The 17,584-nt window shown below is 38.9% G+C and overlaps 1 protein-coding gene across 2 annotated transcripts in view; it reads left to right on the forward strand.

The window, feature by feature from the left end:
- The window catches only part of LOC121955016 (bcl-2-like protein 11), a 32,395-nt gene extending 17,745 nt beyond the window's left edge, over nucleotides 1–14,650 (forward strand). The window contains exon 4 of one of the 2 annotated variants that reach the window (XM_042502792.1): nucleotides 9,130–14,650. In XM_042502792.1, coding sequence (XP_042358726.1) covers nucleotides 9,130–9,294 — 165 coding nt within the window. In that variant the 3' untranslated portion in view covers nucleotides 9,295–14,650. The remainder of the gene's footprint in view (nucleotides 1–9,129) is intronic. The other variant, XM_042502793.1, reaches the window with a different exon arrangement.
- The last annotated feature ends 2,934 nt before the right edge of the window (nucleotides 14,651–17,584 follow it).

Raw genomic sequence — 17,584 nt, forward strand, 5'->3', positions numbered from 1 at the left:
CAATGTGCAGACAGATGTTTACATGTTTAGAGATGTAAATGAGGCTGCATATTTTTCCGTTTTAACTTTTTTATGCATGCTCTAACAACAGGAGAAATTATGCTGTTTGTGGAGGTTTGCAGAGTGGCACTTGGTTTGCATTGTGTGTGTGGATGTGTATTACTCTTGTTGTGGAGACACAAATCTGTTTATACAGTCACAGTGTGGGGAATGCATCTTCCTTTTGGGGACAAAACACAAGTCCACATGACATAAATCATTGAATTTTAGGCTGAAGACTTGGTTGAGGTTAGGCAAGTAATTGTTCTGGTTAGGGTATGTAAGGTAAGGTTAGGTCAAGGTCACGGTTAGGTCAAGCCTCCAGGAAATTAATGTAATACCCACCGAAATGATGGAAACACGACAGTGTGGGAGTGTGTGCATGTGTCTGTGCTTGTAAGTGTAGCCTTGTTCAAAGAGCTATTTTTGAGCTGCAGCATAGTAAGTTGTGGTGACCAAACAAAATCACATGAGCTCTTTGGAACAGGCTGACTCAATGTTTCCACTGTGAAAACAAAGAGACAAGAAGAGGAGCAAGAACGAGATGAGGTATTAAAATCCTCTGCATAAGAGGTGTTTCATAAAGAAACAACAGTTTCAAAGCTAAACATAAAAATAAGTTAAAGCCATGTAATTCACGTCACCTTGTGTATTCTATCAGTTGTCTGATTTTGTGCATAGATTTTCAAGGTTTTCTGACTAATAAATGTCCCGAATAAATTATATTCTTTTGGCAAAGCATTCCATAAGTTTTAAGACGCCCTCCCCTCCAGGGAGCGATTGTTTTCCATTCATTTCAATTCAAATCAACTTGCACTTACTTGTCTTTTTTCTCACTGTCATTGGCGTGACAATGCTGCTAAAGTCACAGAATCAAAGTCTCCGAGATGGTGCATTTGAGGGCTGGTGTGAAGTTCAGGCAGCTTTATCTGCAAAGCTGCCAAATTCACTCATCCATTTTACTTCTTGTTTGTCCTCTGGCTGTGTTTCACTTTATGATTTACTTCTGCAGAGCATGAATGCAAATCTTGCCAACATTTAAATTCATAACCACAGAAGACTTTTAAAATGTGACATTTTTGTACTTGAGATGGCAGTAGCTCAGTCTTTGGGGACTTGGCTTGGGACCCAGAGGGTCGCTGGTTCAACTTTCTGTATGGACCAAACACGAAGTGTGGACTGATAGCTGGAGAGGTGCCAGTTCATGCTCCTGGATACTGCTGAGGTGCCCTTGAGCAAGGCACCAAACCCCCAACTGCTCCTGTTGATGGGCAGTCCCCTGGCTCTGACATTTCTCCTATAATGCATCTGTATAGGTTTTTTTGTGCATGTGTCTGTATTTCAGGTCTGTGTGTTTGTAATTTGTAGGAATAACAGTGGAATATTTGAATTTCCCCTCGTGGGGCTAATAAAGCACAGCTTTCTTTCTTTTCTAAAATGCAGTCATAATAAAATCGATGATATTCATAGTGACGGATTCATATATCGCAACTGAAATGTATGTAAACCAAAAACATGAAACCATAAACATTAGCATCCTTTGTTGTAGATGTGCAGGTATTGTGCGCATGAGTTGTATCAGCTTGTTTGGTTTGTTGACTGTGCCTTTGCTTCAGTGGTTCACCGACTTACTGTCTTACTGGTGGATTTTCTGGTTGACTGGTTATCTAGTTAGTTGATTGGCTGACAGCCCGTGTGTTTTTTCTAATGGCTTTTTTTTTTGCCATACATATCAGTTTGTTCTCATAGTGCACATGTGTACGTGCATGATGGGGCCTGCACGTGTGTTGAAGTACTTGTTTGAGGCCTGCTGAGTTGCAGTGACAGCAGGAAAACAATTTGTGGCAGCAGGTTTTCTATTCTAAGATGATTGAAGGGGTTATTTGAGGTAAGAGTTCAAATGAGGAAACTATTAAGTGGATGGCCAGTGTGTGCACGTGTGTGTGTGTGCGTGTATTTCCTTTTCTGTAATCCTGAGGTATAAGGTTGAGTATCAAGAGTGTTTGGCGAAACTGGTTTTGGCTTAGTTTCAGACTCTCAGCCTGCACTTTGTCAGCTAAGGAGTACATCTGCTTCTGATTGCAGTGGAAATCAAACCTCTCATCCTGACTCTGAAATATGACCAATCACCCAAATAACAGACCAGCCCGATTGTCTACATGTTGTTTTTAATCATAGGTAATTATTTGTATTCCCAGAACACTTGATTTACTGTAACCTCTTTGACGTTACTGTTTGGGTTAAACAAGTGAGATACAACATGCTATTTTATGAGTTTTCCCCTGCATCCAGTCTTTATGCTGAGCTAAGCTAATAGCCCTCTGGCTCTAATGTCATACATAACACATAGACATGGGAGTAATATCAATCTTCTCACCTAACACACAGCGAGAAAGCAATAAGCACTTTTGCCTAAATGTCACACTCAGAATTAATCCATAAAAAAACAGATGAAGAAACTCTTAGGGTGCACCTTCTGAAATACCATCTGGCACTGCTTCATGTAAATGAATCCAGGTGAAAATACACCCAAGATGTACTGAAATGACGCATATAATAATCTGATCCAGAGGTGGTTTTAGACACATTGTATACAGATGTTGGTCAGATGTAAATGCGTCAGCTGTGTTGAACCACATATATCAAGTCTCATCTCCTCCCAGGTACACCACATCCTCCTGTTGTGTTGTCAATGACACTTTCTGCTGCACTTTCATTAGCTATAGAATATGCAAAATACAGTACGTGTGTACCAGGACTACAGAGCAGGGTATAATACTGCAATGTGGAAGGACATTGACAAGTGACAGTTTGCATTTGGGCTCAAAACATCTGATTAACTCGAAGTTTACAACCACACGCAATTGTTTATAAATGACCCAAACAGCTGACGTTCCCCTTTCCTATTTATATAGTCCTGTATCTAGACATCAATAGATCAACAAATCAAACATGTAATCATAAAACAACCTTTCAGTAAGTTTATTTTGCATCTTGAGACTCATAAATCTGGCAGTATGGTCCCTTCCCTTACACTGTAAACTGAAGACCATCTCGAGAGTTAAATCATTACAGCGGTTCATGAGGTGAAAAAAGAGCACAGAAACTCTGCCAACTTAAAAACCACAAAGCTTGAGTCTGTCTTCCAAAGCTGCTTTGAGGAGAGACAAGTCTCTAATGTGCAATATGATTGATGCTGCAAGCAAATTAACATTAATAATAATGATAATAATAATAAAGTTTTCACAACAGAAAAGGAATAATTGCACATCTGAGGGTGAAAGAGGAAATGATCTTTTATTGCTTTTTATAAAAACTGCCCTTTAGTTGAAAAACCACTGCAACTTTCTACTCAAAACAAGGCGAAGCTCTAATCTGTGATTTCAAACGACAGATGCTTGAGGTTGTATATTGCCAAATGAAAAAGAGGACAGAGCTAATTGTTTGCTTAAGCTTCTACACGCAGGAGTCTTGATTTACTATTATGGCAGATATTCAGATTGTGGAGGTGAAAACGAATCGCCAAAAAAAATCAATGCTTGGAGAGTTTGTTCTGCCAAACACAACAGTCTCTTGTTGACGTTCAGAAAAATCAAGGCTCAGTATAAGCTGCAGTGAAATGAGTCTTACAGCTCTAAATATCTGCTGCTCTTCAGCTCTTTCCTTCACTGGTGTTGATTTAAAGTTAGAAAGTTCATAAGGTGATGAGTACCAAGGAAAAATCCCATGAAAGAAGAAAAAAACATTACATCTTATGTCAGAATTAAATGTTTTTCCAGATGTGTTTATGGAGATATGTGCTATTTTGTCAGAAAAAAATTAGCCAGTCCAGTTTTCTTCTTTCATGCTGGATTTAATTTAAACCTCCAACCAATAATAAAACAAGACTTACAGAGTTTACAGCCACACCAGCCTCTCTGTGAGGCTGCACTGACGCACAGCAATGCTTTGAACTGAATGCTTACGACAGCAAGCTCAGTGACGATGCAAACTTGCTGATGTTATAATGTTTACCATGTTATCCATTTTAGTTCAGTGTGTGAGCATGCTGACATTTGCACTGAGAACAAAGTACAGCTGGGGCTGATGGGATTGTCATTAGATCTGTACTAGTTTGGTCATAAATCAAACTAACTTGATAAAATGTTGACCTGATGATGGGGGAACATGAACATCTGAAGCAAATGGCATAACAACCCATTTGACAGTTGTTTAGACATTCAACTCAAAGTCACAAATGTTAACCTCATGGTGCCACCAGAGGCAAAGTCAGTAGGAGACATCCTCTGAGGACCATCATTGTCTCAACCAAAGTTCATGGCAATCCATCCACTGGTTGTTGAGTTATTTCACTCTGGACCGAAGCGATGGACGTATGGTACGTATGGTAAGAAAATGGATTCCAGTAATATAGCGTGCTAGTCAACCAACATGTCTGGGGGATATTAATGATTTAGATGTACCTCCTTTTTACAGATATGGACTGCTCTCATCCCAGAGCAGCAAATACAGCAGCGAGGTCAGCAGCTGTAAGAGTCTGATTTAAACACACAAGACACCGTTTAGCAGCTCTATGACACACACCAGGCTTTCAACTAACTCCAATGTAAACCCATCTGCGGCAATGTTGTTGTATAAAGAGCAGGAAAGTCTTAGTCATAGTGCAGGAGGAAGGAGTGGCAGATGAGTCAAACAAACACAGGACTTTCACTCAAGAGACTGCTGTGAAACCAAAAGTCACCATCAAGTGTTTTAAAACTATGTTACATAGTTAATGTCAAGTTATGTATCGTGTAAAGTACAACAAACGAATCTACTAATAAATGTAAAAAAATGCACTTATTTTGACCCAAGCCATGTTCTTTTTCTAAACGTAACCAAGTTTTGTTGCCTAATCGTAAGCGTTTTTGGTAACAGAATCTAAGTTTCCTGCAAAGACACTGGTTTATTTTGAATAGGCACTATGCACTTATCAAGAGGATGATGATGACTATCCCTAAATGTCCAAAACGGACTATAAAACGGCACCTAGAGCATCATAGTTTGAAGCATAGGGCCACTGACCAAGCTGCCGTATATGACGAGTTGGGAGTCAAGAATGTTGACATGCAATTTACAAACTCAGATCTGCTGTCAGTACACTTGCTTTTGACGAAGCTGAAGAGTGTGTTTTACGTCATTTTTCATTTATAAATTAGAGAATCACGAAAATCAAGCTTTTCCTGCAGTATGTTTTTGTTGTTGGGCTGGGTTAGAAAAGAACTGTGCTTCTGTCTATGGGAGATTCAAAGTACAGTAAGTGTGATTGGTTATATCCAAGCTTTTGCTTTGGACGAGTTTTCTACAATGGATTTCTTTCTCTATGAGTCTCAATGAATCTTTCATGCTCTGTACAGGAACTGGGGGTCATGTCTTGGTGAAATCGTTTTTCGGCCAGCTCCTCGGTCATCTCTGACCTGTTTGTTTGACTTGGTCAGAGTCAGAAGCAGAATTAGAAGCAGACTGAATCATCACAGGGTTAACTAGTCTTCCTCTCACCTGTTTCCTCCTCTGGCATTAGGGGTTTCTGTGGTTTCTGGCTCACTTTTCAAATTAAACCACACAGCTTTGATATCCCTCTCTCGCTCTCGTCCGTTAAGATCCTGTTTTTCAGAGTACAGCCTCGCCCCGGGCAGAAGGCTTATTCTGTGCCAGTCGATGTCTGGATGGTATTGTAAAGTCCATCCGGCTGGGCTGTGTTTGAAGGGCTTCATGCCAAAACAGGACATCCATCTTCCAGCGGAAAAACTGACTCTTGTAAATGTCGTAGTTATTCTTGTAAATGCTTTAGTTGGAGTGCAAGGTCTCCTTTTTTAAAGTTTTTTTTTTTTTTTTATTAGAGCAATAGTAGCTGATGATGGATGTTTTTTTAAACAGAACTCTGCTTTGCATTCACACAGGTCCGAGATTTCACACCTGAGAGTTTCATAGTACAACTGCAGCCTTCTACTATCTGCCTGAAGGAGCTGTTTTTGTGCTTTTACCATTAGTTTGTCAATTTAAGAATCCTCAGTGAATCTGATGTTTTACTCCTAACATTAGTTTTAACTAGAGTTCATAGGGAGCTAATTTGTGCAAGGTCTCAAAAGATCAGCAACATATTGTACCTGAAGTTTCCCCTGCTATTATTAGAAGAGTGTGTAAGTAAAGTTATCAGATACTTTTTCATTCATAGTGGAGATCTCCACCCACCTGTCCTCAGTATCAGGAACCTTGTTGTTTCGGGAGAGTGCTTTCTTTTGGAGGAAGCTTCCCGGGGGAAATGTCCTTCCTCTTCTGTTGACGGGGTAGATCTCTTTATCGGTGCAAAGCTGCTGTGATGGACAGAGGCCAAGGCACAGGGCTTCCTGCTGCAGGGATAGAGAGCAGAGAGGAAAAAGAAAACACCTGTTTCAGTCAACAGCGTGCCAAGTGTGTCAGAAGAACTCCAGAGAGATGTTTGAAAAAGCGAGAGAAAGACAGTTAAAGCGTGCATTGTGGAGGAACAATCAGAATCCTAAACAAAAAAATTTTATCATCAGGGTTATCCTGAGTTGTGGTGCAGCAAAGGAGGATGGCTCAATGCTTTCTATTCATTTCCAGTGAAGAGCAGGAGAAGCAATTTCACAGTGCATGGTGGGAGTGTTGTGGCAAGCTTGCACTTGCCGTTCAGTATTTGCATAAAGTAGACCAGATTTAAGTTTATGAAAATGAGTCCATCTAGCACGGTCTGGCTGGCTTATGAAACTTGGACCAAGGTAAGAACTAGGTAATGTAGTTTAAAAATGAAATGCAATTCACCAAAAATTCGGTGTTTTCAAAGAAAAAAAAATGGTGAATCATTTAGACAGAATTATGGAAAGTCTCTGAGCAGGCTGCCATGTCGTTTCCTGTTTGAAGCGGTGAGCAGAAAACCGCCCAATTAGCAATGCATTTGTCCAACCAGGTGCATTCCAGGATAAGGTACATCACCAGTGAAAAGCCCTTCAAGTGGCCAGTTGAGACTCCAGATATTTGAGAGCTACATCCTGGAAATGCAGAATCAACTCCTGAGGAGCAAAAAGTCAGGGCGTCTCAGCCTCTTTTGCTTCGATTTTAACCATTTTTTAATGTGTCTCATGCAAGATCTTTCAACTATATGAATGTGCAGTACTAAATGACCTCTTCAGTCTAATATTATGAATTCTGCAGCAGCTATCTTCACATTAACCATGATTCTCCATTGTCATCTTTTAACTTTTCTGTTTTCTTGTAAACTAAAATGCAAAATGATATCCGGCCCACATTGCCCATTTTCAGTTGATAGAACAATGGGATCTTTTATTGTATAAATATGAAATATCCGTAAAGTTGACAGTTCAATCCTTATGTCTGTTGATGCCAATGTAACTCTTTAAAAAATGTAAACTTGTCAGAAAGATCGGAAGCCTTCAGATAAACACCCTTTACACATACATATACATGCATGCAGTGATGTAGCAAATTCACACCTGGAGATGAAGAGAGTAAAGAGACTTGTGGCAGGATGTAGAGAACTGTACTTACCTGTTTCCTGTGGATGTAAACATACCGTACATGTGTGGGTGCGTGACTCTTTGATTTGACATCATCAAGGGATTCCAGTGTGTTCACCTGATGTATATTGCAACACACTTAGAGCATGTTGTGAAATGTTAGCAAAAGCCAATGCAAATGATCCAGTTTGGCAGTGAATAACTTCATGAACCGGGCATGCTGTTCTCACTTTTTTTTTTGCATTAAATGCAAATAAATCAGTTTACAGTGAAGTACTTTTTTCACCCATCAACCACATAATCACTTTGGGAAGTTTACCTTCCAACAACCCCAGCCACATTCATTGTCCAAGATAGCATTACATTTGCCAAACCCATAGAACCTTTTCTCTTCTGTACTATTTCAAAATACAATCAACAAAACATAAATCTTATCTTGTGCCTCTCCAACCTTGCAAGCTTAGTCTGCAAACACAGTTGTTAATGAAATAAGACTCTTATCTTACATTATTCATACTTGTAACTTACTAAGACTAAGTTGTTCCACAGTACAATACAAGTACAATGCTATTTATTTTTTTGCATTTTCAACAGGATGCTGACTGTTTTTTAAAATTTAAAAGTTAACCATAACCACATTTCAACCAAGTAATGGAGCTGGTATTAGCTTATGTAGCTATGTGGCTACAGCTAATGAAATCTAATAGTGATAGTTGTGATTTCAGCCAACAACCACCAATTTAGTCACAGGCTAGCTGCTTTTGTCTACCTGTGTCTGAAATCAAGGACCTGTTGTTTAAAACTTTACCGCTGTAAAAGGCATTTGTGTTTTGCAAGAATGGAAAGTTTGAAATTTGCTGCATAGCGTAGCTAAGGGGACGGTCCATTAAATCTAGGTCATCGTAGTTAAAATGTCTTTATGCATCTACCTCCCTTGACGTCACCACATACTGGTGGACTCTTCCTGTGTCAAACTTGTTGTTTTATTTAGTTGTGTTGCCAGTTAAACTGGTCCGGTTCAAGAGAGTTTTTATTCAGTTTGGTGCAACCACGCTGTGTATTTGTTGGTGGTGTAAATCATGATACGATACGATACGATACGATACGATACGATACGATACGATACCAGTTCCTTGGACAATGGTACTGTATTTACTATTGTAAGTCTGCCATGATATGAGTTTGCTTTGATTCAGTTCAGGAGCCTGCAATCGATACACAACGATATGAATCAATATTCTTTTAGTCTTTTTTTTTTTTTTTTTTTTTTTTTTTGGCTGCTTACAGTTGTCTATCTGGTACTTTGCCATTAGCACTGTGTGAATGTTTATGAAGGAGGTGGACAGAAATGATGACACAGATGAGCCATTGAAATTTCAAAATAAATGCATATCTGTCACATTATAATATGTATCTATGTTTTCACTTTGCATCAATGATATTGTATTGATAATCACTGAATTGATATCAACCACGATCAGTGTATCATTACACTTAGAGCATGTTTTCCTTATTTCTCATGCGTACCGTAACATCTCTTCATCTCTCTTTGTTCCAGCAGGGGCCAGGCGTACACAGACGGGTTGTGATCCATCCCAACCCAGTGCCGCACATCCACCAGGAGCCCACAGTGCTGCTGTGCGTGGGCCTCCTGCTCCTCCTGATCGGACGGATAATCTACTTGCAAGGCAGTACGAACAGCCAGGATCACTCTCAGGTTTAGCCTTTGGAAAACCCAGCAGACGTAGCATTTTTTCTTAAATAATATATCTTTTTTGGATCCTTTTTGTTTTTCAGGACCTAATTTACACCCTTCTTTCTCCGTTTTCCCAGTTGAGGAAGGAGATTTTGGATTCTGTTGATCATAATTTTGATGGAGATGAGCTGTTAAAGCTCTAAAATGCTTGGATGTTTATTTTTTCGCCTCTGTTTTCCCTTCACGGTCTCTGAGCCTTTGCGTTGCAACCAAAGAGCCGGGATTTTGCACTCCTTTGAAGCGCAGAGGTCGTCATGTCACCTGAATGTGCCTCTGTGCAAAAAACGCCTGTGGAAATTCAAATGTGCCTTGTACAGTTCCCTGTTTACTTTTTTAGCTTCTTTTAATTTTTTTTTTTTTTGATGTACAGAGATTTTGAATTTCTAGATTGATTAACCCTGCAGACCCAGGGTTGTAAAAGAAATGTGGGTCCAGTCTGCAAAACAAACCCAAACTTTTCTCTGTGATTGTTTCAGGCAAGAAAAATGATCTTGCACTTCTCTCGCATCTGGATCCAGCATACAACAGACTCTGGGCCGAATTTTTAACTAAACCATTTTGCAATTTAATGCTTTTTTACCATTAATTACGTCAGCTTATGTCTAGATTGTCAGTTTTTAAGAGCCAGCATTTCCAGCCACAGAATGAACTGTATCCTGAAAAATTTGAGCTTAATACCACAGGTGTTGACTCTAGAGATCATTGAAAGTCAAGACAATACTTTATTGTGCAGACCCTATTTGGACAGGATTCGTATTCCAGGGTGAGATGGGTTATAGAATAATTGCTGTGGTCCTCAGCAAAAGAAAAAACAGAGTTTTGAGTGGCAAATTACAGCATTCGGATTATAAAAGATGGGAATATTCTGAAGAGAAGTCATCATCAGGAAAAGCAGATCTTTGCTTGCAAAACAAATTGAAACGTGATATAATTCTGTGGTAGGGGAGGAAAATGTGCTCTGGACTGATCAGCGCAAACAAGATTAATAATAAACACTTTTCCCTGCATAAATTAATCCTGTGCAAATGCCAGTTAATACTGTGTTTGTCTACATTAATGATAAAGTGTTCATTCAGTTTTATGTGTCATATTTCAATACCCAGGGTGAAGTTTTAGCAACAGATCCTGCTACTGGTTAGCTGATATATAATCAGGATTATTATTCCTTCAAAGGTACTTTGAGAAGATGCCATCCTTCCTCTGTATGGAAACACCTGTGTGTTTTGGTAACCACTAAAGCTGTGGGTTGAAAGATAACTTCCTCCCTACTAACTCAAATCAGATTTCAAAGACTTTCTGAATAATTTTATCACCAACTACAGTCAGTGTAACTAGATTCCTCAAAGATGGCAGTTTAAAAAAAACATTAAGGGGTGTCATTTCCCTCTTTGCTCTGGTTCTTTTCAGCATTAAAACAAAGATTTTGTACGTTAATAATTAAAAGCAGGAGCAGAATGCTTCGCTTGGAAATACAGTAATAGGATTTGAAACTCGAAAGAGCAAGACGGTGAGCCAAATCAATAGTGAAATCACATCAAACACATCACACAACCATTAAATAGTGTCATTTTCTGCTTTACAGTTTTATTCACTTTCCACATTTTGCATTTACAAACCTTATTTTAACCTTGTTTAAATCTTCAAAGCAATTTTCTAAGTGATCGAACAGCACTGTCTCCCTGCATTGTTTGTTTCAGCCTCTGGATTTAACATTAGCAGCCAGACTGAATGTATTTGGCAAGTATCGGTTTGTTGACAAGGTCACGTTATCCGTTTATTAGCCCAGTGATTCAGACCTGGCCAAGTCTCCTCATGCCTGCCAGGTCATTAAACACTCTCTCAGAGAGATTTCTGGATGACAACCAAACACTGAATCATGCCTAGTCAAAGAGGGTTTTGTCATTGACTGTTTAGCTAACAGCAACATATCTGACGGCGGTGATACAGGCTTCTGATTAATTACATTTATTCTTATCGGTCCTGTTGTCATGTGAGAGCCCACCAAAAATAAGCCATTGTTTTTGGATTTTTTTTTTAGGTCTTGGCTTAATAAAATGCATGTTACCTACCGCTTACAGTTCATAATAGCAGAACCAGAAAAATGATACACAGATTAAAAAATGATTACATTGTTTAAGTGTGAAAACCTTATATGCAAAAACTTGAAACCAATCATTTTGTATGCACATGAATCTGGTTTCCTTCTCATTTGGAGGATGCAGTTCAACATATGTCAATTCCTTCCTTAACTCAGAACACTGTTAAGTATTTTAGGTTAATGAGGAATTGTGAAAGAAAGAATTTGTCCCAAGCACCTTATAGCATGAGTGCATACAGGATGCTGCCTTTGTAAGATCTTAGGGAAGCTGCAGAGGTTGGTCAGATATATTTTTTTTTTGGCAAACCACCAATCAGTCCTCATCACTGAAGCCTTCTTTCTTTTAAAACCAAAACAACCATTTTGAAAACACTTTCGATAAAGCATAAGTTTCACTTTTGTCTGGCTTTTCCCAGTTTGTTTTCTCATGTGGAATGGGCTCATTGTTGCCCCTCACAACTGTGGTTCTCGTCAACCGTGGTTACAGTGGTTATTTTCTGCTCTCCAGCCTCAAGAGACAATAATGCATTACGGCTGGCACACCAGAATGAGGTGAAGAAGCCACCACCACACAAAGGTTAGGTTTATACTTACTAGGAAGTATTTTCAAACTGTATTTTTTGTTGTTTTACAAAAGAAAAACCTTCAAAGATAAAGACTAATTCATTGGTTTGGCAATAGTACATCTGGGCTGTTTCTCAAATGGAAACCTCAACCACGTCCAGGTTTGCCATGTTGCAAGTGCAGTGTGAATGTTGACCAAAGAGATTTGTGCAAAACACTTGTTTTATGGGTTATTTTAGGTCAGCGTTTCCCAAACATCTTCTTGAGTACCACTTGTCCTGCATGTTTTAGGTCTCTCCCTGCTGCAACACAGCTGAATTAAATGATCAGCTTTGGGATTTCATAATGAGTTGATCATTTGAATCAGCTCTGTTGGAGCACGGAGAGATCTAAAACATGCAGGATGAGTGGTACTCAAGGGGAGGTTTGCAAAATGTTGTTTTAAATGGTACAAATGAAATGTCACCAAATTATCAGCCATATTGTATGTTGTTTTGATCGCTCCCATCAGCTGCAGTGAGTGTCTGCGTCAGCCTGACTGGAATGAAAATGTAAATGCAATTTGCTGTTTTATGCTCTGCAGAAGCAGTTGGTGTATGAGAAGCACTTTTACTAAGATCTGAATATAAAACCAATCCATCCAATAATGCATTTAGAGTTCTACTCTTCAGTGAGTCATCTGTTTCAAATGAGTGTTAGCTGTGTTGCAGATACACTGTTGTTCTGTGTTACAAGGGTTTGATTTAATCATCTGAAGCAAATGAGTTCCATCTTTGTTGCTCGCTCCCTGTGAGGTTATCCAACAGCAAATCAGAGCCGCGACAGAAGTTTGTTGCAACAAAATCGACAACTAAATTCATCTGAGTCTGTGTTTGAGTCACGCTTGGATGTTTGTACAGTTGTGTCAACATGAATGCATCACAGATGAAGTGTCATCTTGGCTTTCATCACCCTTAAACTCTCATCTCATCTGTTTAATCTCATCTTTTAATCGTGTTAAATTGGCTGTTCAGCCACAAAGTTTCATTTTTAAACTTCCTAAAGTGAGGTGATTACTCTCAGGCAATCTGAGTTTGTTTACATTTGTTACATCACGCATAATATAAAGTGCAAAGATTAATAACAGTGAGTAAAGTCAATACACAGACTGACTTTTGAAAAAATTCTTAAAAATTATGCACTCGTGAAAACAGCCTCAAAATAATTATGCGTCAAGGACAAGAATGGCAAAGTTACCGTTTATAAACAATAGGAGAATCAGAGGGTGATAGGCTCAAACATTTCATGTTGAAAAGTCAGTCATGAACAAAAAGATAAAAACAATACAAAACAGCTATAGGGGTAACTGGGAGATTAATAGGGTGACTACAAAGAGACAGAATTGACCTCAAAGACTGATCATTGAAAGAGATGCAAAACGACCACAAAAATATAGAAAATGACCACAAAGGGCAACAAAATGACTATAAAGAGAATCCGAATGTCCACAAATAGACACACAATGACCAAAAAGAGACTCAAAACAGCCAGAGACATAAAAATGACCACAAAGGGTCACAAAACAACTATAAGACGACTCAAAATGTCCGCTATGAGACACAGAGCAACTAAAAAAAGACATAACGACCAAACAGAGACACAAAACGACCACAAAGACACTCAACACAAACTTTAAATGGTTTCACTTTTGGGGATTTTTTGTAAGAAGGGTGGGAGACCTATTATCCTGCATCCAGGGGCCAGTTGTCTCATAATCTCTCCATAGCTGTCTTCTATTTAGTTTGAAAAAAGCAGCTCTTTTTTTGATGGTATTTTATATCAGAATTGTTGATTTGGCATTCATTCATTCCAAGCCGCGTGGTCCATTTCTCACTCATTGGTCATCGTCAGAAGTATGGAACCTGTTGTGTCTTCTATGGCCACGTTTAATTTTTACAACACTGTTTGAAGACTTCTTGATGTTTCTAATTTTGTTTCCTCATCTTGATCTTTGCGTCCTGGAAATGCACGCATCTCAGGCTTGTTACCCGCTTTGCCTTTCCTCCGCTGTGACTGCATGTTGATTCCTGACATTGTGTCATCCGATATCTAAAACCTCATTCTGATGTACTGTATTACAGCTGGAGTGAGAGGGGAGAATGGCAGGGAGGAAACTGAAAGATGAATTACCGTCTTCTGAAACTGATATGGAAACCTGGTGATTCACGGCCTATCGTTCATAGGTGTTACAGTGCAGAAATGGTTGTGTGACATTCAGGGTTTTACCGACTGGCATCAACACTGCTGGAGCCGCTTCTGCAAATCTCTGCAGATTTATGTTTGTTTGAGCTTTTAGGATTAATACAGCAGAATCATCAAATTGAAATTGTTAAAAAAAAAAAAAAAAAAGATAAAACATGAAAGATAGGGAACCCAGAGACACTGTTGTGTTGTGCTTCGCTGCATTGCTGTACAGAAATGCATCTGTTGGAGCCTGTTTGTATAGAAATGGAAACAAACTACTATGAATGACTCCAAATGACCCAGTACAACTGTAGCAATATGGTGTCTTTTTGTTTATACTGTTAATGTACACTGAAAATATTGTAATTATGATGTTTTAATTGCTTTCAGTGCATTACACTGTTGTAAATAAAGCTTTTACATCTTTTTAAAACTGAATAAGTGATTAATAAATGGCTTGTTTGCTTGTTTTTCAGTAACGGAAAGTGAGTGCTTTTACTCAAGTACTGTATTTATTTACAAACTTATTTATCTGGTCTGTGTACTTGTACTAGTTGAATATTCCCATTTCATGCTACTTTGTAGCATGATTACTTGTTCTACTTTGTAGTACTTTAACTCATCTACATCAGTATAAGGCTCGTAATGCATAAAGTCCACCAATATGCTGATGACGTTTACTTTAATGAGTTGGGGGAACTCTCAGCAGTAAATTTGTTCAGCTTATCTCAGGTCAAAAGATACCAAAAAAAAAAAATAATAATTTGATTTAGCTAAATGTAGTTCCGTTAAGTTAATAAGAACAGGTTCCACTAAAATCCTGACTGATGTTTTATAGCTCACGCTGTTCTTCTGTTTTTTAATGCAGGATTTTTATGTGTTTTTATGTTGTGGTTTTGTGCCTCTGACTTAAGTGAAGGGTAAATACTACCAATAAACATGAAAAAAATCAATTATTGAAAACAGCAAAATATAATAAGTGCACTGCGCCATGAATTAAAAGACCTTCGTTTTGTTTTTAGTATCAAGCCTTAATCAAGTATTGGTGAAAATGTATTTAAAAACCTTTTTTTAAATACATTTCACAGATTATAGGAAGAAAAACTAATATACTTGTTGGTCTATAAAATCTATGCACCAGCCCCAAAGTTCAGCTCAGGTCCTTTAGGTGAAATGAAGAGATTTTTTTGTAACAGTGCCTGAGGCCAAGCCTCTCTTGTTTTTTCTTTTTTTTTCTTACCCTTATCCTCTTTGCATCAGCGTGTGTGTGTGTGTGTGTGTGTGTGCGCGTGCGTGCGTGCGTGTGTGTCTGTGTGTGTGTGTGTGTGTGTGTGTGTGTGTGTGTGTGTGTGCGCGCGTGCGTGCGTGTCTGTGTGTGTTTGCGTGCGTGTCTGTGTGTGTGTGCGTGTGTGTGTGTGTGCTCATCTGCAGGACATGGAAAGTACGGTGCCTTCCACAGCTTGGCACAAACACATGCTCAGATAATTATATGTCTTCCACACACAGACACACACACAAAAACACAACTCATTAAGACACATACACATAAACTGCTTCTGCACACACACGCACACACACACATATTCACACACGTGTGCATGAGTCAGAGCAGCAGTCCGGCAGGGTGGATTCCTCCATCTGCAGAGAAAGAGAGAAGTAACAGATTTAACCCTTTGTGGTTTCAAGGTGAGAGGACAGGCAGAGTCCCATACAGCATGTTTGCTGTTAAATCCAGCTCAAAATAAATTGCATGATTATTTTCTGCTACGGCATACACCTCTGATATGTAAATCTAATGCGATGCGGACTTTTTATAGAGAAATAATATTTTACAAAGTAGAGACATTTAATTTTGTGTTTGTTTTTCTGATACTTCCCTCTGTTTTAACTTGTGTACAATATTTGTCAAAGCTAATCAAAGCTGTGTTGTAATATGATGTTTTTTATAACTGGTTCATTCACCAGCCTTAAGTTATGGGTCCAGGGAAAAGTTACAGCTTCTTTAGAGTGTCTATTAAACCCTTTATTGCTTGTTTATGTACCACTTAGAAATGCTAAATGTAAGGAGTTAAGGTGCATTCTTCTTCTTTACTTTAGATTTCTTTGAAAAACATGGGAGGAAGACAATGAGCATGCTTAAGAAGAAATGGTCCCAAATTTAGCATGACATCAGTAAAAGGTTACAAGAAAATTACCTGAAAATAAAGTTAAAAAAAAAAAAAAAAAGGCCAAAGGAGGCAAGGAAATGACCTTAAGAACATGCAAAAATTAAAATAAAATAAATGTGTACTTTTTCTGTGACATAATGTTAAAAATAAAATCATAAGAATTATAAATATAGTTTCCTGGACAGTAAGCTGAAACTTTACAAACTTGTGAATACTAAGGGAGAGTTACTGCGCCAATATAGATTTCTGAACATACTAGTTGGTGGAGCAGGACCTTTTTAGCCTAAACCTTCCCACCGCCCCAAATATTTTAAATGAGCAGTTTGTGCCGATCATGTCCGACAGTAAGTTGTAAAGAAAAGTTGCTGAACTTTGATCTGGTCCAGCTGTCCAGCAGCTCCCAGCAGAGGTCCTACCTGTGGTGTCAAACTGAAGAGTAAAACTGAGGCCATGATTGCATAGGCAGCATTTTTAATCAGAGGTGCACTTCGTGGTTTTCAGTGGTCTGGCTGCAACCAGCACCTGTCTCCTCCAGCAGGAACCAGGTGTACGCAGAATTTCCTGACTGACATTTCACTTGCAACTCCTCGCTGTCACTCTCACTCGGTCTTTCTTCTCTCTCCTACACTCACACACATGCAAGCGCATGCACACACTCACACATACACACACACACACACACTCATATGTGAGCCGGTGAGTCTGCTGTGTATTTAGTGTTGGGGCCAAGAGGAGACATATTCAGGATGCTGTGGTCAGAGACCTCCAGTCTATTCTCTTCCTCTATCGATTGCTATGTGTCTGTGTCTGTGTCTGTGTCTGTGTGTGTGTGTGTGTGTGTGTGTGTGTGTGTGTGTGTGAGAGAGAGAGAGAGAAAGAGAGAGAGAGAGAAACAGCAACCAATAGTGTAGGGAGTATTCAGGTTCTTCACTTGAATAAAAAAATACTGTGCTGAAAAAGTAAATGATTACAAGTAAAAATGTCTTGCATTTATAAGTGCAAGTACACAAGTGCAAAAAATGGTTTCTTTTCTTGTTCAACTCAATTTGTATAAGAACACTCTGCACACCATGGAGATGTTACATTGGCATGTTTAGGCACAAAAACAACGTGGTTAGAAAAAGGTTGTTTTGATTTGAATTACCCTGTTGAGGATGCACAATCCGGGCAGGAAAAGCAGCGACGTCTCAGTAAAAAATGAATG

Source organism: Plectropomus leopardus, chromosome 15 (genome assembly GCF_008729295.1).
Source record: "Plectropomus leopardus isolate mb chromosome 15, YSFRI_Pleo_2.0, whole genome shotgun sequence".
NCBI lineage: Eukaryota > Metazoa > Chordata > Actinopteri > Perciformes > Serranidae > Plectropomus > Plectropomus leopardus.